This window comes from Lacerta agilis, chromosome 8 (assembly GCF_009819535.1).
Source record: "Lacerta agilis isolate rLacAgi1 chromosome 8, rLacAgi1.pri, whole genome shotgun sequence".
Lineage (NCBI taxonomy): Eukaryota > Metazoa > Chordata > Lepidosauria > Squamata > Lacertidae > Lacerta > Lacerta agilis.
Genome location: NC_046319.1, coordinates 8,496,486 through 8,520,708, shown reverse-complemented (window position 1 = coordinate 8,520,708; position 24,223 = coordinate 8,496,486). Strand labels below are relative to the sequence as shown.

At 51.6% G+C, this 24,223-nt stretch overlaps 1 protein-coding gene across 5 annotated transcripts; it reads right to left on the bottom strand.

The window, feature by feature from the left end:
• Positions 1-213: 213 nt before the first annotated feature.
• Positions 214-22,469, bottom strand: LOC117052422 (anoctamin-7-like). Of its 5 annotated transcripts, none has more exons than XM_033159328.1 (23): positions 22,033-22,462; positions 21,142-21,247; positions 20,724-20,908; positions 18,884-18,991; positions 18,631-18,767; positions 17,203-17,260; positions 16,907-17,017; positions 15,812-15,977; positions 15,131-15,221; positions 14,040-14,136; positions 12,715-12,858; positions 11,551-11,688; positions 11,331-11,429; positions 8,957-9,059; positions 8,549-8,660; positions 8,171-8,228; positions 7,701-7,798; positions 7,370-7,506; positions 6,823-7,028; positions 5,807-5,949; positions 5,612-5,702; positions 2,810-2,944; positions 214-479 (listed from the first exon to the last, which is right to left on the bottom strand). In XM_033159328.1, the coding sequence occupies exons 1-23, from the start codon at positions 22,162-22,164 to the stop codon at positions 453-455; spliced, it is 2,682 nt and encodes an 893-aa protein (XP_033015219.1). In that variant the 5' UTR covers positions 22,165-22,462; the 3' UTR covers positions 214-452. The 5 variants fall into 5 exon arrangements, 3 of the variants coding, with proteins under 3 accessions (XP_033015219.1, XP_033015217.1, XP_033015218.1); XM_033159326.1 differs by having other exon boundaries at positions 2,782-2,944; positions 22,033-22,461; XM_033159327.1 differs by having other exon boundaries at positions 215-479; positions 2,782-2,944; positions 8,171-8,225; positions 22,033-22,449.
• Between the last annotated feature and the right edge of the window lie 1,754 nt (positions 22,470-24,223).

Below are 24,223 nucleotides of genomic sequence, written 5' to 3'. Positions count from 1 at the left end.
GGGCACACAAGCCAGCCTGTCTTCCAAACTGTCAGAAGAAGGATCAGCCCTTCCCTTTGGGTCGGAAAGGAACTCGGGCTGGGGGAATTGTTGGCGATGCCATTTCCACAGTCCCTGCGGTCCGTCTCTGAGAAGCAGGAAAAGGGTCGAGAGGGGAAGGCAAAGAAAGGCTAGGCAGGAGGGCGGAAGCAAAGTGGCCCTCATTGTAGCAGTGGCGGAGTGTGTGTGTGTGCAAAGGGCATGCAACCCTCCGCACCCCACAAGCCCAGCCTCTCTTGCCCACCTTCCCGGTCCTTGAAGGGGCCACGAGACCCTTGGCTGAGTTTGTGCCAGTGATGGAGCCCTCTGGGAATCCTTCCGAGCCTCTTTCCTCCATTGCCTTCGCTGAGCCTCCTCTTCAACAGAGCCGGTGTGTGTGGTCAGAAGTGGCTGCACCTGCAGGGGGCGCTAGTTCACGCTGCTGGGTAAAAGGCTGCTTGCTGTATTGGGAGGAGGAAAAGGAGGAAGGGGTGATAATAACAGCAACAGCAAATATATAAAACCAGGGCAGCAGGTTCAGAGGTTTGTGGGAACCAGGAGCGGCGGGCGGGGGGGACAAAGAGGAACGTTTCTTTTTTTTTTTTCCTGACCAATCGGGGTGGGGCGCTTTCAGGTTTCTGCCAGAAGCCCTTCCGAGGCTGGATCTACACTGACCTGTTTAACATTATTAGAACGATATTAGATCTGTCGTTCTAAAACGTCACAGGACATACTTGTGAATTAAAGCATTTTTTACCTTGGTTTCCCTCCCGTCAAAACACTGTCTCCCTCCTGGTGGCTGCTCTGGTGTCACAGTTTAATAACGCATTATTAGTGTTAAAAGCAGGATGTCATGTGTCCATATATGTTATCAAAGCAATTCCTTAACCACTCATTAACGTTAAAAACCGTGAATGCAGATCCACCCCAAATCACAAAGGCCCAAGGCACCTTCCAAATGTTGCTGGACTATGACTCCAAGCTGCGTCCCTGACCATTGGCCATGCTGGTTGAGGGGACCGACAGGAACTGGGAGTCCAGCCCCACCTGGAGGGTGCCATTTTGGCTCCCTGTGGGTTCTGTGGCTCTTATTTCCGTTGGCCGAAACCCTCCCCACCTTGGTTCCCGCTTTGCTCATCGCCCAGGGCTCAGCCTTGGCACCAACCAATAGGTCCTGGGACCCAGCACTGTCAGACTCTGCTCAGCCTCCGAGGGGAAGGGGGATCCTCGCACAAGAGGGCCAGATCCGCTTGAATTGAACAACCTAAATTTGTCGCCGTACCAAGAAATCACAACCGCAAAAGAGCGATGGTTTGGCAGCGGGGGGGGGGGGGAAGTGACCCTGAGATGTGGCTGGGTTGCAGATGGAGGACGGCGTCTCATGGACCAAGCGCCACTGAGGTACGGCGGTTCCATGTCCACAGGAGGGCAACCAAAATGGTCAAAGGCCTGGAAACGATGCCTTATGAGGAACGGCTTAGGGAGCTGGGTATGTTTAGCATGGAGAAGAGAAGGTTAAGGGGTGATATGATAGCCATGTTCAAATATATAAAAGGATGCCATATAGAGGAGGGTGAAAGGTTGTTTTCTGCTGCTCCAGAGAAGCAGACACGGGGCAATGGATTCAAACTACAAGAAAGAAGATTCCACCTAAACATTAGGAAGAACTTCCTGACAGTGAGAGCTGTTCGACGGTGGAATTTGCTGCCAAGGAGTGTGGTGGAGTCTCCTTCTTTGGAGGTCTTTAAGCGGAGGCTTGACAGCCATCTGTCAGGAATGCTTTGATGGTGTTTCCTGCTTGGCAGGGGGTTGGACTGGATGGCCCTTGTGGTCTCTTCCAATGATTCTATGATTCTATGTGACACAGACAGTGTGGGAGCAGGCCAACATGCCCACGCCCAGCACAAAGTCACTGGGCCGTGCGAGACAGTCGTGACTGGGAAGGGGTGACCACGCTGCCGCGGAGAAGAAACAATTTGCGGGACTTCCTGGAACACAACACTGGACACACCACAGCACGACAACACAGATGGCGCACAGCTACCCAGTAACAGGGGCAGGGCTTAGATTCAGAAAGGGAAACAGGGGTTGCCGGCACCCCCCTGCCCAGGCACTTCTCTTGCAGCGATGCAAGGTGATTCTGTGGACAGCGGATTTGTGGCTATGTCAGTCCCCAGAAGGCCCTGAGGCTCCAGTATGTGGCCTCCCATGTGCTCCTCAGCCTTGTCCAGGTGGGATAAACTCCTGATTCCTTGTTGCCTCCTCTCATGCAACGAGGAAGAGTGAGAATTTGCCAGGGAGGCACAGGAGGGAAGGGGAGGGTGGGGGAAAGGGGCTCTCTCAATCTCTCTCTCTCTCTCTCCTCTCAAAGAGTCTCAAACTCTTCCACAACTGTGGGAGTGTAGCAAATACCCAGAAAGAAGTTCTGGTTTTGTCGGCCGCACCTCCTGGTGGAGACGCCCCCAGGCCCTTGCCCTGGATGTGCCGAGAGCAAAGGCAATGCTCTCTGCCTATGCCCAGAGGTGCTCTTCTCTTTGGATATCCGACCAAGCCTCCACCCATCCCTAATGAATGGGGAGCAAGGACCAAGAGCAGACCTCGCCTCCTCACAAGGCAACACGTTCGGGAGTGGAGCAGGCCGGGTTTGTGTAGAAGAACCCCCTCCTGCAGACCCCACCTCTGCGCTCTGCTCCTGCTCCTGGGTTTCTGGTGGTGCAACAAGAAGACGGCACGGACAGGCAGGTGCTTCTTTCGCAAACTGACCTGGCGAGGGGGAGGAGTCTCCACTCACCGTCAGCAGCACATCCTGGTTGTCGGCCAGAGCCTGCTTGGCCAGGTAGCGTTCCCGCTTGATCTTCACCTCCAGGGACTCGGGGACGTCTGGGACCAGCCAGTCGATGAGGCGCAGGCAGAAGAAGACCACATGCTGGGAGCCGGGAGGGAAGTCCGTGGGTTAGGGGCGCCAGGGCCCTCCACGGCTCTTTGTGACGCTCAGCCACGAGCCGGTCTGTGTTATTCTCCCCATGCCACAGATGGGGAAACTGAGGCTTGGTTCGAAAGGGAATGCCACTTGGTGTGGGATGTAAACACAGAGCAGCCAAACACAACACGCCTAGAGTGGACATGAAGGTAACTCAGTCCTCCAGGCTTAACTTCCTGTTTACCTGGACTGAGTTACAGGAACCAGAAGTAGGTGTGGTCTTACCTGGGAACAATATCCCAAAGAAGACTCCCCTTTTTTGCCTCGTCCTTTGAACAAGCAGGATGCTCTTCTCAGCCTGCAGCTGAGAGAAGCAGAAGTGAAGCTTCTTTCCTTATGAAATCAGCTTCACCACATGTAAATATATTTATCGAAGTTTATCTGCCTCTTTGAGCCTGTACTCATGGATGTCTGTAAGTAAACTCTTTTATATCTAATAATCAGTGCTGTATTGTGTCTTTGCTTTTAAGAGGGAAGAAGGGGAATATACCAGGAATATATATTTCTTATAGAGGCTTTAGTAAGCCTATGCAACCGTTTTCTGCTGTGTTTTAGAAGGGAATGTAACTCTGCTAAGTTTGGAGCTTGCTCACACAAGCTGGGATTGAGATATATAAATAATATATACTCATCCACACTCCTAAACATTCCCACACTTGGGCCACTCTGATCAGCAATTTAAGATGGAACTCTGCCAAGGCGAAGCTCCCCGTCCCCAGCTTAACACTTCTGGAACTTTGCAGCCTCAGTAAAAGGCAGCCCAAGTGAACAGCAGATTTTGTCCCCTTTTACAAATCAAAACATTGCTTCCAGACAAGGAGACCATGGGGGGTCTTATTCAAATGAATAAAACAAATTAAACTAACATTTAATGAAACTTGGCTAATTAAGAAGATTAAAAGGGAAGGTCAAAGTGAAGATTAAAGGGGAAGGCATAAATCCTTTCCTTTTTGAATTTTTGCCTTGCAAGAGATGGTACAATTATCTGCACCCCATGAAAACTCAGGTGCTCTTTCTATGGGATTCCTGGTGGGCTGAATGCAGATAAACTTCTACCCTCTGAAATCAAAGGTACCTTCCTTGCGGCCAGCGAGACGACTGTTTTAATTGTTGCCCCTGCCCCACCATGGTACCTTAATAATAATAATAAAAAATTTATTTATACCCTGCCCATCCCAGCCAAAAAAACGGGCTCAGGGCGGCTAACACCAATTAAAATCACAGCAAAAAAACATAAACACAATCAATTTAAAATAACAAATTTAAATACAAATTTAAAAATTCAATATTAAAACTACAGTCTCATTTACAAATAACCCACCAATAAAGAATGGAGCATAAATATCAAACAGAAACCAACCCAAAGGCCAGGTGGAACAGCTCCGTCTTGCAGGCCCTGCGGAAAGATGCCAAATCCCGCAAGGCCCTGGTCTCTTGTGATAGACTGTTCCACCAAGTCGGGGCCAATACTGAGAAGGCCCTGGCCCTGGTTGAGGCCAACCTAGCATCTTTGTTGCTCGGGGCCTCCAAAAGGTTATTATTTGCGGACCTTAAGGTCCTACACGGGACATACCAGGAGAGGCGGTCCCTTAGGTACGAGGGTCCTAAGCCGCATAGGGCTTTACCTTGGGGTGAAGGGTTGGTGGGTAGAACCAGAAGGCCTGCAAATGTCCCAGAAGGCCTGTAAATGTCATCTTGGTAGTCAAAATAACACTGAGCTTCGTTGTTATTAGCTGCCAGAATGAGCTCACGTATGTGTATCCACCCTTTTGAGATACGATTTTTGGTTTGATGCTATGTTTATGGCCTAGGGGGGGGGCGGAGTTATGGGTGCAACTTGGAAGCCTGCCGCCTAGGTCTTCATAGGCGGCGGGGGGGGGGGGGGGCTTAACTGGCTGGCTAACGTACAATGTTTTCCGCATCAGTAATTCTTAACATATTATCCTCTCGCAGACGGTCATGACGAACGTTTGCTGTTGCGTTTCAGTGTTTGCCCTGAGTCTGCAAAGGCAGCAGGTTCTCCGGCATTGCCGGGATAGCTCAGTTGGTTAGAGCACGGTGCTGATAATGCCAAGGTTGCAGGTTTGATCCCCGTATGGGACAGCTGCATATTCTCCTGCATTGCAGGGGGTTAAGACTTGATGATCCTTAGGGTCCCTTCCAATTCTACAATCCTGTGATTGCATTGTTAAGTTCCCCCCCTTTCTATAACAAAGCACTAGAACTGATCTCTCTGTTGTTTTTCATGTCCTCCATTGCAACAGCGGGGAATCAATAATAAATAGCAATAAATACAGCCACTTGCTCCAGGCAGGACACCAACTTCATTTTTTTTCACTTATCAGCGCCAGCTGCCCTTCCGCTAGCCCTGCCATGTGCTTACAGTATGCCCCCTCAGCCCCAACTGAATACTGAGTCAAACCCTTGGGTCCACCTGCCTCTGTGCTGCCTACACAGACTGGCAGCAGCGGCTCTCCAGGATTTCAGGCAGGCAAGTTTTCCCTCACCCCGACCTGGAAATGCCGCTGGCGGGGATTGAACCTGGGACCCTCTGCATGCAGGGCGGCTGCCCTACCACTAAGCTACACCCCTCCCATGAGCCGCGACGCTCACCTCGAAGGCAATGATGAAGCCCAGGCGGATGGCCAGCAGCTTCCAGTAGAAGAGGGTTTGGCTCCCGTGGGGGTCGCGGAAGGCCTTGTACCTGGGAAGGGAGATGCCATTTCCGTGGGTCAACAGGGCTGGCATGCATGTGTGTGCCAGGGTGCGTTCCCTGGGGCTGGGGGAAGGGGAGGTCTATGCCCTCACCGGCACATGGTGTGGTTGCCGTCCACAAAACTGGGTGGGGCATAGGCCAGGGTGAAGTTCACGTAGCCGTGGAGGTGGCTGTCGTACTCGTATTGGTACAGGAGGCGAGGGAGGAAGTCTGACGTGAAGGCAATGAGGAAGGCCTGTGGGGAGACAAGGAAGAAGAAGAAGAAGAGTTTGGATTTGACATCCCGCTTTATCACTACCCGAAGGAGTCTCAAAGCGGCTAACATTCTCCTTTCCCTTCCTCCCCCACAACAAACACTCTGTGAGGTGAGTGGGGCTGAGGGACTTCAGAGAAGTGTGACTAGCCCAAGGTCACCCAGCAGCTGCATGTGGAGGAGTGGAGACGCGAACCCGGTTCACCAGATTACAAGTCTACCGCTCTTAACCACCACACCACACCGGCTCTCATATGGGGGTGGGAATGGGTGATCTGGGGGCCCTGCAGATGCTGGGACCAACTCGCAGATCCTGAGCCCTCGCTCTTGCAGCCTGACTGCCCAGGTCCCACAGAACGTAAGAGGGTTTTCATAGAAAACCAGACACAGAATCAACGTCCTGCCATGCAAATCATCCCTCCTTCCCTGCCTGGTCAGGACTTGGGTAACATGCAGAAATTCGCTCGGTGCCACTCTCAGCCAGAAGAAAAGTAAGAGCCATTCTACAGTGGCACGGGCTCCCTCGGGAGGTGGTGGACTCTCCTTCCTTGGAGGCTTTTAAAGAGAGGGTTGGGTGGCCATCAAGTCAGGGATGCTTCAGTTGAGGTTCCTGCATTGCAGGGGGGTTGGACTGGATGACCTTTGGGGGTCCCTTCCAACTCTGCTATTCTATGATTCTATGATGAAATGCTTTCCCTCTTGGGCTTCTGCAGCCCCCACCAGCAGCCACTTGTCTTGGACTCGGCTTGGGAGCTTTGGGGGGGGGGCTGCTGGGTGGAGAAGCCCCCTGCCCCAAGCTCTGAGCTTTGTGGGTTCATGGGTTGGGGTGGGGCATTGAGTTCCTTCCGTGCTCACGTTGACGATGACGGAGATCTGGGCCAGGACATCCAGGATGAAGAACCAGACGCTGATGTCTTGGGCGCGCTCGGCCACGGGGCGCCGATACTCGCAGGCGAACTTCTGGGCGTCCAGGCGGATCTCGACCCAGTTGTTGAGCAGGGCGAAGAGCGGAGCCAGTGGGAAGGCAGCCACGAAAATGGTGATGAAGCCAAACTGGAGCACTGAGGGAGAGCAGGGAAGCTCATCAAGGTTAGATCGACAAGCCTCCCCAAAGGAAGGGGGCAGAGTAGAGGATGGCATTGCCGGCCCTGACATACAGCTCCGAGCTGGAGCTTGGGTGGCAGAAGGAGAACGGGGTGATCTCTGCTCCCCAGCCCTGTTTTTGCCTGGGATCCAATCGTATGCCAGCAACTGGGCCGTTATAGGGGACTGGGAGTTCTCGTGCAACGAACCCGCGACCCCACAAAAGACGGGACGTTTTGCAAACGGGAAAGCGATCGGAAAATGGACTGGCTTGCGCGGGGTAATAACCCCAACTGGCTCGCCCCCCCCTGCCGCTTACCCATCTCCAGGTACTCCTCAAAGAGGCCTTCGCACTCAATCAGCTCGTAATCCTCCTCCCAGCGCTTGGGTTCCTGGCAGATCTGAGCCCCTCGCACCCGGGCCAGCTTCCTCTTCTGGCGCCAGGATTTCAGCTTCCTGCAAGAGGAAATGGGCAAGAGAGGCATTGGAGCAGGGGAGTAGGGGCTCCCGTTGAACGGGACCCTCCCTCCCCCAAATGTTAGGTTTTGTGGGGTGCTCTGTTTCCATGGCTGGAATTGCAGAGAGTGTTAGTGAGCAGCCCCCCTGGACCTGCCAGGTCTTCTTTCTCCTCCCTGCAGCTGGCAACTCACGGAATCAGAAACTCCTGGATGTTGCTGACAATCTGCTTCCCCACCATGATGATGAAGAGCTGCTGGGCCAGCTCTATCAGGCACCCGCCAGGACCGCACTGCAGGGAGAAGGGGAGGAGAAGGCGTCAGCAGAGCTCTAGGGAGTGATTCTGGAAACCCTGTGCCCCAAGGAAACAGCTCCCAGGGGGACCATTTTCCCCTGGAAAGAAGAAGAATTGGGATAATTCTGCCTTTAGCCAAACAGGCGTGGCAGGACCTTGGGTGTGCTTTGAAAAAAACACAGTTTGATCTGGGGTGACAGCAGGAGAAACCCAAACACGTGTGCACATACACACACAAAAACACACACCCGCAGCAAACTCTTTGGAGAAGGACCTTCCTGGTTCCGGCATCAGGATGCAGAGCCCGCCAGGTGGGCAGTGCCCAGACTGAGGCAAGAGAGAAGACTTGCCCCCTGCCCTGGTACTTACGTCTTCATTCCTCATGCCCAGGAGTTTTCCATATTGGCCGGGGTACCCCACAAACCTGCTGGGACAAAGGGAAGGGTCTGCCTGGGGTTTGGAAGCCTCATCCCCGAAATCGGGGAACGCTCAAAATGGAAGCTCTCAGCTCTGCGCTGGGAGAGCCCCATGGGGAGGCTGAGAGCCCCATGGGGAGGCGGCAAAGCCATAGAGGAAGTGGGGAGTTGGGGGTGCCCAGCCCAAGTGGTGGAGCCCCACGATATGCCTCCTTGTAGCCACAGCCACGGCGAAGCAGGGCTCGTGCGCCATGCCTGGGAAGTCCTTCCCTCCCTGCCGACTGGGGTCGTTTCCCTGCCCCTGTGAAAGGGGTCCAGAGAGCAGCCTCACCTGCCCTTGAAGAAGGCCACATAGAACGGGGAGGAGTAGAAGTTGACAAACTGGAAAATGAAGACCTTGAAGGTGAAGGAGTCTTCATGCTGCGTCTGAGTCCGGTGCATCTCTGCAGAAAGGGAGACCCCCCCAGCATGGGGTTGGGGAGGCATGTTGGCCAGAGAGGGAGGAGCAGCATCAGGAGAAGGGGAGAGTGGGGGGCAGCCAGCCCCATGGCGGAAGAGCTTCTCGATGCTCCAGAAATCCTCAAGGGGCATTTTGCAGCCACCGCCCCATCATGCACAAAGGGAGCCTCATGAACTGAGCTCAGACAGTTGGCAGTGGTAATGCAGGGACAGAATAGGGACAGAGTGTGGGCTTGCTGGGAAATCGGGTTGGGGTGGGGGGTTGGCATCTCAGACTCACCCCACCTGGTGAGCTTCTCAGCCAGAGAGGTGTAGACCTGACTCATGAGGAGGATGAGCGCCAGGTTTACCATGCAACTGCTGATGTTAGCAATGTTCCCCGCCTGCAGGGAAAAGACCGAACGTCGCCACTCCAAGTCCTCTCCAAAGACCAGAGAATTCTCCCCCTCCTCAAAACGCACAGAAGGGAAGGGGAACCCAACAGCCTAGAAATTCTGGGTGTGGGACCAAAGAGACCCCCTGGGCTCAACCTCAACACACAAGGAAAATCTTCTCTTTAGTGCTAAATTGGAGCAAAGGTCAATCCGGAGAAAACCCAAATTGCTGTTTGCTCTAATTGAATACTAAAGAGCAGCGGGACAAGGGAAGTGTGGAGGAGCCCTTACTGCATTTCTGAATGACCAGTGTGCCTGGCAGAGGACGAGAGGGGCAGGTCTCTGCCACTGAGGGGCTTACAATCTAAAATCCAACCCTAACTGCAGGAGAATTCTGTCTGGACTTTTTATATGCATATCCAGAGAATGCAAAACAGAAAGAAAGAGAGAGAGAGAAAGAGGCAAAAAGACAGAGAGACTTTGACTGCACACACATGGTGCATTTTTAGCACATTTAGAGAGGAGCACACACCCAAATTCTGGGAACTGTAGTTTTAATGATGTTGGGAATTGTGGGGTTTTTTTAAAAAAAAATATTTATTTGGTTTTTCAAATTAAAATCTTACAGAGATACAGGTGAAACTCGAAAAATTAGAATATCGTGGAAAAGTTCATTTATGTAAGCAATTGTTTTCATTAGCTACTGGAGTTTAATATATGAGATAGACTCATGACATGCAAAGCGAGATATGTCAAGCCTTTATTTTTTATAATTGTGATGATTATGGCGTCCAGCTGATTAAAAACCCCAAAGTTGAAATTGTTAATTTGGGGTTCTGATCAGCTGTACGCCATAATCATCACAATTATAACAAATAAAGGCTTGACATATCTTGCTTTGCATGTCATGAGTCTATCGCATATATTAGTTTCACCTTTTAAGTTTAATTGCTGAAAGAAATGAACCTTTGCACGATATTCTAATTTTTCGAGTTTCACCTGTATATCAAACATAAATCATAAAAACAAGATTCCATTGAATCTCCTGGACTTCCCCCCTCCCCTTTGTGGGTCCTATTATTAATAATTCCCTCCTGCATCTTTTATGACGATCCAAATCTTTTACATCTCCATTGCGTCCAGAATTCGACCTTAAAACTACAAGTGATATGCAGCTTAGGACCCTCATACCTAAGGGACCGCCTCTCCTGGTATGTCCCAGGTAGGAACTTAAGGTCCTCAAATAATAATTTGTTGGAGGTCCCGAGTCACAAGGATGCCAGGTTGGCTTTAACTAGGGCCAGGGACTTCTCAGTACTGGCCCCGACTTGGTGGAACAGTCTGGCACAAGAGACCAGGGCCCTGCGGGATTTGGCATCTTTCCGCAGGGCCTGCAAGACGGAGCTGTTCCACCTAGCCTTTGGGTTGGTTTCAGTTTAACCCTGATGTTTCGTTCTTTTGGGGTGATTGGTGGGCTACTTAAAAATGAGGCTGAAGTTTAGATTTAGTTTTAAATTGTATTTTAATCTGTATTTTAATGAACTGTTTTATGTTTTTGTTGTGATTTTATTGGTGTTAGCCGTCCTGAACCCGGTTTCGCGGGGAAGGGCGGGGTATAAATAAAATTTTATTATTATTATTATTATTATTATTATTATTATTATTATTATTATTATTATTATTATTCCAATCCTACTAACGATTTTAATGACATTGGGAATTATAGCTCTATGAGGGGGTCAGCTACAGTTCCCAGAATCTGGCAGTGCGGGGGGAGAACACCCTGTACGCTTTCCCTACAAAACCCAACGCTTAACATTCGGGGTTCAAGGTCCCTAAGGGGGGTGGACCAGGCCTCACTGTTGGGTTTTAGCTACCCGAGCTGCTCCAGCAGTGCTGTTACGTGTTACTATGATTTGTGTACATCATGTGAGAGTCTGAGAGAGCGTGAGAAAGGGAGTCTGTTTTATCTCTTCCGCCTGAGTGTTGTTACTGGAAGTTAGTTTCACTGCTGCCTTGTGTACCAGTGTTCAAAGAGCACAGATGTACTGATGGAGTCTCTGTATATCAGACTGTAAATAAAGTAGTTTAGAACTACGGATGAGTCCTTCTTCTTGCTGCGATATGCTGCAAGACTAGTGTGCTCTTTCCATGAGAGAAGAGTCGCTTATTACCGGCGCTCTGGACTGAAGGGAGGATGCCAGCCAGTGTGGACCACCAGGAATCGCTCCAGAGGCTTGGGAAGGACGCAGCCTTCCCCGGGGGGTTTCTGATACTCACCTGGGTCATCAAGATCGTGTTCCCTGTGTGGTACATCATGGTGCTGACAATTCCTCGGTACATGATCACCGACACGAGGAAGATCATCACCACACAGAGCTGATGGGGAGAAGCAAAGTGTTCAGGGTCAGCGCTGAGACCGGAAGCCTCTCAGCCCAGCCCAGCCCTCAGCCCGGGCCTCTGCCTGGCACATGCTGGAGGGGGGGACGACTCCCCTCACCATGACGATGATGGCCATGGATCCCGTCAGGATGCGGGAGAGACGGTCACGTTCAGGGAAATACGGCTCCTTCACCCCCGTGACGGGATTCTGCTCCATGCGGGGGGCCATGGCGGCAAACTCAGGCCGAGGACGCTCCTGGGGGAAGGAGAGACAGAGAGAGGTTGAGATGGAGAGAGGAAGCCCGGTGGGCTCTCTCTTCCTTGGAGGATTTTAAAGCAGAGGTTGGGAAGCCATCTGCCAGGGATTCTTTAGCTGCTACTCCTGCATCGTACGGGGTTGGGCTAGATGAACCTTGGGAGTCCCTTCCAACTCTACGAAATTCTATGAAATGGCTTCTTTGGACAAAGAGGGGCTGGGGAACACAGAGCTCCCAAAATTACTAAACAAAGGAGACACCCCTTTGGACGCAAATGGCGGAGATGTTTAGGATTATATTACAAGCCTTGTGGTTCACAGAATCGCAGAGCTGGAAAGGGACTACGAGGTCATTAAAATGACCATTTTGTGATGTGTTTATGGTGTCCCATTGCTATGCACTACCCTGGTACATTAATATCTTTGTTCCTTTTCTTTTTTGTATATTTTTTTAATTAAGTTTTTTTTTCTATTTTACATTTTAGAATATTCATTTAAACAGTGTTAAAATATCAATGACTTTCTTTCCTCTCTTTCCATGCTTCAGTTTGCATGCCATAGATCCCTGCGTATTTTGCATAAACTAAACCATTCAGTATTCCATTTTTACACCCATCAAAACTTTATTGACACTGTTGAATTCATCTTAATGCTGCCAACGTTATTAATATCTTTATTCCTAAATCCTGCTTCTCTGAGCACGACCTGGAAACGCTGTCTGGACACCAAGAAAGAGAGAAACACTTTTCGGATGTTAGGAAACGACATTTCATTGGAAACATTGTGCGAAATGCCTCTTGCTGACATCCACCAATGGGAGCTGCGGCAGGAAGCAAGGGGGCAAACTCCTGCCCAACCACGCTAGCCTGACTGGCATTAGCGCTGGCACCACCCAGTGGCTGGCGCAGCAAAACCGCTTCCGTCTTTTGCTGCCGCAGGGAACACTGCCTAAGATCGCACACACACACCCCAGCAAAAAGGAGGGTTGAGTGAGGCCTGGCAGACCCCAATCCGCCTCCCACTTGCCTCGTCCTCCTGGAAGTCCAAGCAGTCCCAGTGGTGGGCCAACGTGGCGTTCTTCCGCTTCCAGTACTCCAGGAAGGTCACGGCCCAGAAGGACATGAAGATGCTGAAGAAGACGGTCCCTGGGTGGTCAAAGAGGTAGCCCACCTGTGGTCAGAACAGGAGGGGGGGAGACGTCCAGGAGCAGCTGCGATACAGACACTCGAATGGAATCAAATCCATCCAATGGTAGCTATGCCATGTCCATGCCAGTTTCGGGGGAAAAGGTTTTGTGCTCCATGTATCGAGACACCTCTTAAAGAGATCCTAACCAAATTGGCGTGAGAGGAAGGAGCAGGTTTGGGCCGATATTTGGATACAGCCGTGTGCCATTTCGAATCAAGGTTGTGGGCTGCGCCTTTGAAAACTGCACTGATTCGGAGGGTTCTTAGCATTCCTGAGCCACGCTGGGTGCAAGGCTGCCGGTACTGAATAGATGAATGGCGAACGAACGTTTTTCAAAACAAAAATCCCTTATAGATCACTATGGTTCCCATTTTGCAGATGGGGCAACTGAGGCCACCAAAGGCTGGCTTGCCTGAACCGATGAGACAGGGAGAGAACCTGTTAAAATGTTAAAAATAACTTTTTCCAAAACAAACAAACAAACCCGAAACCTTTCTTTTAGGAATTTTAGGTGCTGAAATCCCAATGGAGCAAAAAAAGACTATTTATGCATGCGACCACGGCTGCTCAGATGTTATTGGTCCAGAGATGAAAAGAAGATAAAAGTCTCAACCAGAGAAGAATGGCAGGTTAAGTTGATGGACTATACCAAAATGGCAAAAATGACCAGAAGAATCAGAAAATTCTAATAAAGAATAAAATTTTAATAAAGAACGGGGGGAAATTATAATTAACTGTAAACAGCTATAATCGTTAGTGGAATTGGAATAACACTTGTGGTTTAATGGTGAATTTTGAACATAACAGAGATGTAAAATATTTGGATTATCATAAAAGATGCAGGAGGAAATGACTAACAGTAGGACCCACAAAGGGGAGGAGGGAAGTCCAGGAGATTCTTTGGAATCTTGCATTTATGTTGTATGTTGGATATGTGATTGGAAAACTGTAATTTGAAAAACCAATTTTATTTTTTTAAGAGAGAGAGGGAGAGAACCCCTTTCCACTTTGGGAGCAGGCAATTTGTTGCATTCCCGTCCCCCAAAGAGAGAGAGCTCCTTGGCTCTCTTTGACGTAACCACATGCCCTGCCTCCCATTCTTCTCCCCCCCCCCTCCAAGAACAATCCCCAGCAGGCCCAGCAGCCAGGAGATCCCCCCTCACCTTTGCCATGGGGCAGATCTCAGAGAGGTTCCAGTTGCCGCAGGTGTCACACAACGGGCACATGAGGAACTGGCCCCCACTGTTGCAGATCTCTTGCCTGGGGAAGAGCAGAGGGTGAGGGTCAGTGGAGGATGTCACTCAGGGTTGGAGCAGGGAGGAGGGCTCACCCAAGGTGTGTTCAATGATGCTCAACACCAGCTGGGTCCCCTTCAGCTCTCTGCCCAGAGCTTAAATCTGACTCAGGAAGTGGTGTTTTTTTTAAAAATAAATAAATAACCGGAGCTCTTTGTGCATGAAGCAATCGAAAGAAAGTGCCTCTAGGCATATGGAGATGCTCTTTCCTTTGTCCAGAGTTGACACAACCACCTATCTGAGGCTAGAGAGGACCAGGATACTGGGTCAGAGGGCAGGAATGAGAAAAGGCAGAGAAGGAAGTTTCTACTCCCTGATCTGACCCAACCCAGTATCCTGCTTCCGACAGGGGGGCAGCCAGAAACCCACAAGCAGGGTGCCAAGTCCTCTCCACTGCTGTATAACTCCAGCACCGGGCATTTGCAGCTGAAACTGCAGGATCAGGCCCAGGCAGCCTATCGTGCTCTGCATGACAGAGCATGATGGACAGAGGATAAAGGAACCTGCGCTTGTTCCTCTTAGTATAATTATTTTGAAAAAAGAGCGCTCTGCGTCGTGTTTTCTTCGGTGACCAACTAGGTGCCACTCCTCACTTGCCCCTTGTTCCTCGGCCTTCAGAAGTCTCAGGACTTGGACACTCCTTTCAGCTGCTTTTTCAAGGTGGCCTGTTTCCAACAGCCGGGTGCCTCTGGGACACCCACCCAGGAAGGCGGCACTGAAGGCCCAGTGTGTGGCTTGTCCCCTCCTGCACATGCCGGCCAGGAAATGCTTCACCAGCTGAACTTCTGCCTGTCGTACAGCCATAAAAGAAATGGAGCAGCAGCTACCCACCCCATGGGGCCCAAGATGCAGGATGAGGGTTTGGAAAGAGATTCTTGGGGGGTGGGGTCATGCCCCGAGACATGCAGGCTCTCCCACAAGCTGACTGCCCTCCTCCCCACAGCACCTGCTGCACTCACGCTGGCGTGTTTGTCCCCATGGTGAAGAGGCCGGCAAGGAAGACCAAAGTGCCGACAGCGGCGGCCGGGAGGAGCCAAGCCGTGTAGAAGCCTGCAGGGGAGACAGGTGAGGCGGAGGCCATGAGCGGAGGGCACCCGACATTGCCCTGCCACCCCCCCCCCACCCTGAGCCCCAGCTTTTGGGCTGGGCACCACCTTCCTCAAGCCCAGATTTCCTCTCCCCACCCCAGTCTCCGGACCCAGATGCAGAGCAGGGGCTGAACTCGGCACCTCATGAGACCCAAAGCCGCTTCAAAAGTTATCTCTGAGCATGTGGCAAGTGCAAGGCTCAAACGGGAGCACACGCAATAACAGAAGAGAAATAAGGGAATGGGAAGAAGAGGGAGACCTCTGGCAGCTCACACTCAAAGCCTTCAAATCATACAGCTTCCCCACCCCTCAAGGTTCCTGGGAACTGTAGTTTATTTCCCAGCAGCCTCAACAAACTACAATTCCCAGGATTCTTTGGGGATGTGCTTCAAAGGCTTGGTGTGCACATGGCCTCTGAGCAACCGCAGAGTGATTTTTGGCCCCCGCCTGCCTCTGCACCTTCCTTGCTTTCCTTTTCTGGAGTTCGGAACAGCATTTCGCCCCAGCCAAGGAGGAGATGAAAGAGGGCACCTCTCCTCCAGGGAGCCTCACCTAGCCAGGCGAAATAGATGGCCACCTTCTCCCCAAAGTATTCCCGGATGTGGTCCAAAGGCTGGTATTTGTACCAGCAGCTCCACTGGGCCCAGAAGCGGTACAGGATCTGCCGGGGGTTCAGCTCTTCGCCCAGGACCTCGTACTCGGGCAGCTCGAAGGGGCCCTGCGGGAGGAGGAGCCGGAAGGGAAGAGGTTAAGTGGGCGTGTGACATCATCACCCACAGGAAGTCACATCATCACCCACAGGAAATGATGTCAGAAGGTAGCATAGCCATCCTTGGGGAGGATCCCAGACTCCCAAGAGACAGCCTCACGAAAAATAGCAGGATTTTAATTTTAGTTGGGGAAAAAATAAAGATGAAAAGACAGTTACCAAGAAAAAAAAATGAACACAGCCTAACAACCTGTAACATCCTGCAAAATATTATGCGCTGTTCTTTGCACTCACTGCTTGCCTTTTATGTTAGATAAAACCTGATTTTTAAAAATCTGATATAATCTACATACAATATTTTCCACGTCAGGGTTTATCATTTGTGTAAGAGGCAAAGGAAGCCCATGCGGTGGCCAGGTACCCTTGCCCTGGGCCTGGGAGGGCTAAGGTGGCTGGGGAGCCTCATCGCAGACTGGCTGCTTCTTTGTTTTGAGTTTTTAATTTTATTCTAACGATACTTCCACCTTGGACGAGCTCTGCGCAAGTGAAACAGCGATGGCCATAAGCAGAGGGAAAAGGTGCCTTGGGGCACGTGCAAAGTGCCCTCCCCCCTGGAAACATAGGAAGCTGCCTTACACCAAGAGCAGGTCAGTGTGTCCATACAGCGTAGTGCTGCCCACACGGACCGGCAGCTGCAGCAGCTCTCAAGGGTCTCAGAGATGGGGTCTCTCCCATTCCTCGCTGGAGACACCAGGGGATGAACTTGGGACCTTCTGCATTCAGAGCAGCTGTTCCTCTGCCAAACCACCCCCGACCCAGCGCTGAGGAACTGCAAACAGCACCCGCATAGACCTGGAGTCAAGGAGCAGGGGGGTCTCTGCCCGCTCTCATGCGCTAGGGGATCCCTTAACTGGATCCCCCCCCCCAGCCTCTCTCACCTCGTGCAGCGGGAAGGCTGCGGAGTAGACCCCTTCATTCAGCAGCCGGTCGATGCCCATCTCTGCATGCTTCCTCTTCCCATAGATGGTCCGGGCCAAGATCTCATACACCTGGGAGAGAGAGGGGTGGTGGTCGGGGGGGGGGAATTCAGCCAGGTGGGAGGAAAAGGAAAGGGCATCAACAAGAGAGGTGGTCAAAGTTGCCTCCTCTTCCCTCTCCTCCTCCTCCTCCTCCCTGCTGCAAGGCTGCCCCGAACCCACCAGGCATGCCCCCATTCCCCACCCCAAGGGCTCACAATGCGATGCCTCTGCGTGTTGGTGAAGTACGAATCGTGCCGCTCGCTGCCCAGGAACCTGAAACAGGTGAGGGGGGAGAGAGAGGGAGAGAAGGAGAGTTGGGCACAGGCTGGGGTGGAGGCACTGGGCAGCTTCCCCAAGGCCTCAGCCTGGGCAGCTTTTGTGTCACCTCTGGCCAAAGCAGCTTTGGGAACGGAGTACAGGCGATAGCATGATAAGTGCAGACACAACTACGGCCCTCAGGCTTCTCTAACCTGCCTGCCAGACCCCCCACTAGGCTGTTGTTGTTGTTGTTGTTGTTGTTGTTGTTATATTTGTATACTGCCCTATACCCGCAAGTCTCAGGGCAGTTACAATGTAAAATCACAACATAAAAACACAAAATGCACAATGAAAACAAGAACAATCCAATAAATACCCCCTCACACACATTTTTAAAGGGCATGGATGTCAGTCAGCCAAAGGCCTGGTTAAAGAGGAACGATTTCGCCTGGCGCCTAAAGGCGTATAATGCAGGTGCCAGGCGAGCCTCCCTGGGGAGAGCATTCCACAAATGGGGAGCCACTGTAGAAAAGGCCCCGTTCTCATGCTGCTACACTCCAGACGAAGAAGGGACTCGGATGATGATTGCAGGGTCTGGGTAGGTTCATATGGAAAGAGGTGGGCAGGTGGGCAGGGCCAGAGGCAAAAACTGTTAGTATTTCACCCCCTCCCTTTGTGAGAATCGTGTGACTTATGGTCTGAGAGAAGGGGGAGGGAACTGAGTCTTTGATCTCTTAATTAACTTCTCTCTGTGCCAGACAGAATGTGACCTTCACTGTGTGTGTTAGACAGGGTTCGTTCTGGAGATAAGATGTGTGGAAGAAACTTAGCCACACAGGCTGTATAGTTATGTATATATTGTAGCTTTTAGAAAATAAAAGAAGAACTGTTTCAAGTTAATATAGCCAGCGCTTTATTCAACCTCTGAGGAAGTGAGGGTGCTCATGACAGACAGTCTTGAGTCCAGATATTTATGATTGAGCTGTAGGTGTTCCAGTCTTATCGCCTGGCCCAGTCGGGGCACGAAGTGGGGCACAAGACCTGGATAGATCCTGGCTTAAATCAACAAAAACTGGGTGGGGCAATGGAAGTGACTCTTCTCTTGGTATCTTCCAGCCACACAAAAGCCACTGGTCTCCCACCCCCACCCGCAGCCGTTCTCCAGTTGGACAAAAGACCTTGCAAGCATCCTCAGATACTTCCCAGCCAGCTTCAAACACGGCATGACTGCTGAAAGGCTTCCTTTGGAGACTGAGAGGGTGGGTGTGGTCTGAGAAGTGTCCTGGGGGCCACACAGAAAGGCCTGAGGGCCACCTGGGGTCCCCCCCCCCTTGGAGGTTTCCCACCCACCCCTGTGGTGGTTCCCCACACCTGCGCTTACTCACTTGTCCAGCTTGGACTTTCGGAAGGCGCAGGTGTAGTAGTCGACGGGCTTCTTGGGCACCTGCTGGGCCATGATGTTCGGCAGGTGCAGTTTCCGGAGCAGGACGTCAGAACTGTTGCGGTCTGGGTTGGGGTGGGCCTGCGATGGGGGCACGAGAGGAGACGGAGGGGCTAGGAGGTAGACCGCTGGCAAGGAAGCAGCCCGCAAGGAAGCCGGATGGGGGCCCCACCGCACCTGCATGCCCCGGCACTCACCTGGAGAGGGGCCCGCATGCACAGCTCCTCAGCGTAGTAAACCAGCACTTCCCAGGGCGCGTTCAGCTTCATGTAGTGAATGCCCTTGCGGTCGCTCAGAGTCTCCTCCTGAGAAGGAGACAGGTTGCTGAGAAGAGGGTGGGGGGCTTCCTGGAAGCCTCGGGCAAGCTCTCTTCCACATGGAGAGCAGCACAAAGACTGTGGCCCCCAAGAAAACACAAACCCGAAGCCAGGGCCCCCTCCCTAGTTGGCTGGTGGAGCTATTGGAAGGATGAGTGGAGGAGTTGGGGATTTCTTAAAAATAAATCATCGTGCGTCTTTGTTTCTCTATTTGATCCTTTTACCTGTACATGGATACTACAGTAGGTAGGTAGGTAGGTTTATTTCGGCCATGTGGCCCATATCACATCGCAAAACACATTCATCATAATACACACAGCGTAAAACAATTTAACAAATTTAAACAATACAGTACGAAACCAATTTTAAAACAACCCATTTACACCCTTCCATCTAAGTCACACTGAGATCTGAGTAGTCCAACTAAACTGGTTTTTTGGATACTACAGTCAAACCTCAGCTCCCGAATGGCTCCGTTTTTGAACGTTTTTCGGGAGCTGAATGGCCGACACGGCTTCCGCTTGAGTGCAGGAAGCTCTTGCAACCAATCAGAAGCCGCGCCTTGGTTGTTGAACGTTTTGGAAGCTGTACTTTGGCTATAAGTCCAGTATAAGCCGTCCCATTTTAAAGTTATATTTTATTATGACTTTTTGTATTCGACCAGATTATTCTAAGGCAGGCATAGGCAAACTCGGCCCTCCAGATGTTTTGGGACTACAACTCCCATCATCCCTGACCACTGGTCCTGTTAGCTAAGGATGATGGGAGCTGTAGTCCCAAAACATCTGGAGGGCCGAGTTTGCCTGTGCCTGTTCTAAGGTGTGGGTTCTTTGTTGTATATTTTGTTGCTGTAAACCGCATTGCGTATGGTAACATGGAAAAGTGAAATGAAATTAAATGAGTGGAGCGCCCAGCAGGGCTCGGAGGGAAGAAAGATGGAGAGAATGGGTGAGAGGTGCAGGAGGAGAAAAAGGAAGGAGGCAGACTGGAAAGCAGCAAGCAGAGGGGGAAAGAAGGCAGGCAGGTGGCCTCCCTTATGCTGGAGGTGTAATAAAGAAAATGGGTCTTACAAACATATGTGGTGGACATGTCCTGTTATATGTAATTATTGGAACGACATTTATGAAGAACTTAAAAAATTGATAAAATGCACATTTAAAAAGAGGCCAGAAATATTCCTGTTAAGTATTTTACCAGAGGAGATCAAAAAAACAGAAAGAGTATTGTGTATGTATGGTTTAACAGCAGCGAGAATGCTAGTGGCAAGAAATTGGAAAAATAAAGTTGCACCAACCACAGCAGATTGGCAAAATCTAATGTTAGAGTACTTGCAACTAGCCAAAACAACGGGTAAAATAAGAAGACAATTGACCCAAGAAGTATGGAAAGAATGGAGGATATTTAAAGAATATTTAAGGAATAATGGTATAAATGGAATCCTAGTGGCAGATGTAGACTGAACCCTCAAACAAGTAATTTGAATTTTAAAGATGAAAAAATGAAATAGAAATAGAAATAACTGTACGCTATATAAATAGAACTCTACAAAATACAATGAGGATAATTGGAGGTACAAGAAGGTGTGTGTGTAATTAAATAATAAAGAGAGAATTAAAAAAAAAAAAGAGTTTCTGCTTCATGGTCTATCCCAGCTTCAGACGTGCAAAGTGCAGCTCCTTGCCAAGGGCACAAGAGACCCCTGCCAGCAAAGCCCCCTCACCTTCTCCATCAAGAGTCCGGCGCTGCGCAGGTTCTTGAGGAACTTCTGCCTCCACCTCTCGTGACGCCCGCGAGACGCCTCCCACCCGGCACCCTGGCCCGCTGCCCTCTCGCCTTCCGGGTGGGGCTGTTTGTTGCGCCTCTTCTTCGAGGGACGCAGCTTCTCCTCCCAGACCAGCACAAAATCTGCAGGCAGAGACGGAGATGGCAAGGGAGTCGGGGGGGGGGGGGTTGCCCTGTTCCACAACCGAAGTGCAGCCCCCCACCCCACCCCACCCCACAAGGCCCTGCGCATGTGGCCGGAGCAACATGGGTTCATTTTCGCGCTGCCTGCTGCTCGGAGTTTGCGGAACCCGAAGCCCCCTTTGCTCTGAGGTTGCAAAGCTGCAACTCGGGCAGGAAGAAAGGGTTTTACTCGCCTATCTTCGTCTTCCCATCTCGGAAGTAATTCCCGCTGGCGCTGCTGGTGTAGCCATAAGTTTCATCGCCATAAATGTAGATGGGGTCGTCGTCGTCGTCCACATCCTGAAAACAAAATCAGGATGGGTCGGGGGGGGGCACATTTGGGGGACTATGCTGCGTCTGAGATGGAAGGTGGAAGCCCCTGTAGGGCCTGGTGGGTGCCTGAGGCTGCAGCCTTGCAAAGTGGGCCAGCCAGTCCTAGATGGGGGACCACCAAGAGCCCCCCTCCTTCCTGTCAATAGGACCTGCTCTTATTGTTTTGGTTTTTTTAATCTGGGATTAACTGGCCCGGCCCGGCCCAGAAGTGGGGTCCTCCCACCCGCCAGTCCTCAACCAGCAGCTCAGCCTTCATGCAACGTACCTTTGGGGGGCTCACAGTTTGCAGCAAAAAGACCCAGGGGGCATGGAAAGGCTTTGCCCGCTGGCTCCACCCCCACCCTATTTTTGTACAGTAGCCGTGGGCAGCTGAACCCCAGTATTGCATTTTTTTAATGGGGACAAAAGTTCTGCTGCTTTTCTTTGTGGGTTGTGGTCCGACAGCAGAATTGTGCCAGGAACTGCCTCCTCCCTCCTCCCAGGGCTGGATTTGAAGGAGAGACCCCACAAAGTGATGCTGTTAGCAGCGGTAGGGTGTGTGTGTGTTACACCTGCAGATTTGAATCCCTTTCCTTCTTTTTCTTTCTTGAGACACTCCCAGGACTTGGTTCTAAAGCTGGCGGGGGAGTGTAGCCCCTGAGCACACACAGAATGCCTCCCCCTTGCCACTGGGCAATTGCAACTAGGCTCCAAACACCCTCAGGGACCCAAGGAAAAGCCTCCCAGGGCACCTTCCCTCCCTGTGTACTTACGAAAGTGTCCCCTCCAGCGCCCCCGTTGGGGAGAATACTGGAATCCTCGTAGAGGCCCGACGGGCTTTTCCCCAGACCGATGAGCAGGCCGGTGTCCTGGGCATCCGACCCAGAGACCTTCTTGCGGATCATGGTGGGCTGGGGGGGGGGGCGTTGTCGGGGAAGGAGACTCAGGCTGCAGCTTCCATCACCGCTTCAGTCCTTCCAGTGGGAGGGGGGATGCAGGAGAGAAGCTCATTTGGGTGGGTGGGTGGGGGCCCCTCCAAAGCCAGAGAGTCTCCCTGCCCTCCCCTAGCTCCTCATCCGTGGCCTGGGGACCTCCCTCCTCCTGCTGAGCTGTGCAGCATCTTCTGGTCCTGCAAAGGAGATGGGGCAATGATGTCAGAGCAGCAGCAGGAGGAGGAGAGGCAGTGCCTGTGGTAAAGGAGGGGCGCTGGGAGCCACGCCAGCCCGCTGCCTGCCTGTTGCCCCCCCCCCAGCCCCACGCACTGGCAGGAGGCCCCTGCTCTGCTGTTGCTGAGTAGCTATGGGATGGAGGAGGAGTAGCAGAAGCAGAGGAGGCTTCCTGGCATAATCTCTTGCTGGCTGTCAGCCTGGTTGGGGGGGGGCGGCTTCAAAGAAGAGGGGTTGTGCAAAGGGGGGGGAAGAGGTGGGTGTTCTGGGAGAAATCAGAGCATCCTCTCTTTATGTAAGAGAGACAGAGTCAGGCTGACATTCCAGCAGGCAGATGGTGTCTCCTTCCCTGGAACAGCTTCCTGACTAGAAGAGGGTCCTCAAATTAAGGAGGGGCACAATCCACCAGTCCTGCCCCCCCCCCGCTCCCCTTTTCTTTAGCCAAATCACATCTGCTGTGTAGATTTGGGAGGGGGGACGGTACTTCTGTGGTGGCCGCAAAAGGAGGCTGCCACTCTGCAATTCTAACTAACCCTGGGCTGTTAACGTTCTTTCAACCAGCCCCACCATTGTCTGCACTGGCTGGCAGCAGTGGCTCTCCGGGGGGGGGGGGTTCCAGACAGGGGGTCTGTTCCCAGCCCTACCTGGCGATGGTGCCATCGTGGATTGAACCTGGGGCCTTCTGCATGCCAAGCGGCTGTTCTACCACTGAACTATGGCCTCTCCAGTAAATGTTAAATGCTGGACCGAGTGCATGTTGGATCCTGACGGAAAAAGGAGAGGGGGGGCATTGGAAAGGGCCAGTTTGTGGGGGGGGGGTTGGCTTCGATGCAATGGGACCCTCCCCATAATTCTGCGTGCTATGGAAGGGAAGAATTGTCATCAAGAGAGCATTGACTACCACTGCAATTTACAAGAGGGAAGCCAGAGATTGGGGATAAACAGCACCGGAGAAAGAGGAAAGAAGGAGGTGTGTGATTTTAGTAGGTAGCAGGAGCCAGGTTGCGCTCTCAGCCTCCAAAGAGCCCAGGAGAAGAGGCAAACTAGAACGGCCCATGGAGAACCCAAGGCTGGTTTTTGGGAGCTGCGATCCATTGATGAGCCTCTGGGGTAGCATTATTTTTGGTCCTCTGGAAGAACTTTATAAATGTTCTTCCTTTGTAAGACCCTCCGGTTTTAAAGTACATGCAGGCCTGGCAATGCAGGGGGTTGGGCTAGATGGCCCACGGATCCCTTTACATTCTATGGTTCTATGATTGATTGTAGGCAAACCTTTGATGCAACTGGAGCTGCTGCCTGCAAGGTTGCAAAGAATCTTCAGCTCTTCAGCTCCCTTCCAGCCTAGCCCAGCCTGGTGCGAGATGAATTTGAGGAGCCCACGCTATTAGGAGAATCACCACAGTCTCTAATTCCAGAAACATCCTTCCTTCTGCTCCCTTGAGTTGCATTAAATATTTACTCTGGCTCCAGGCAGGCAGGCAGGCAGGCAAGAAAAGAGCTGTCTGAACTCTTCAGTAATGTTTTCAGGAAGTGGTGGCCTTGGCAAAATGGAGCCTGGGTCAGGATCTTCAGAGTCAGGAACAAACACAAATTGACTGCTCTTATGGGGTATTCACTGCGACGTCCAGGAAGGAAAGATGGTGGACTACATATCTCTTGTTGACAGACACCCTGTCCATGGAGATAATTATGTGATGGTTAATGATAGCTGAGCCATAAATCTTGGTTATCACATAATCTCTGGGAAAACAGAGATAACCGAGATTTAGCTTCAAGGCTCTGAAAGGCTGTTTTCCAC

Excerpts from the sequence above, each read along its gene's own strand:
- LOC117052422 (XM_033159326.1), bottom strand. The coding sequence starts at position 22,164 with ATGATCCGCAAGAAGGTCTCTGGGTCGGATGCCCAGGACACCGGCCTG. Across the intron at positions 21,248-22,032 it reads GCGCTGGAGGGGACACTTTC|GATGTGGACGACGACGACGA; the intron begins GTAAGTACACAG and ends TTTTGTTTTCAG. Across the intron at positions 15,978-16,906 it reads CAGCCTTCCCGCTGCACGAG|GGCCCCTTCGAGCTGCCCGA; the intron begins GTGAGAGAGGCT and ends CTCCTCCCGCAG.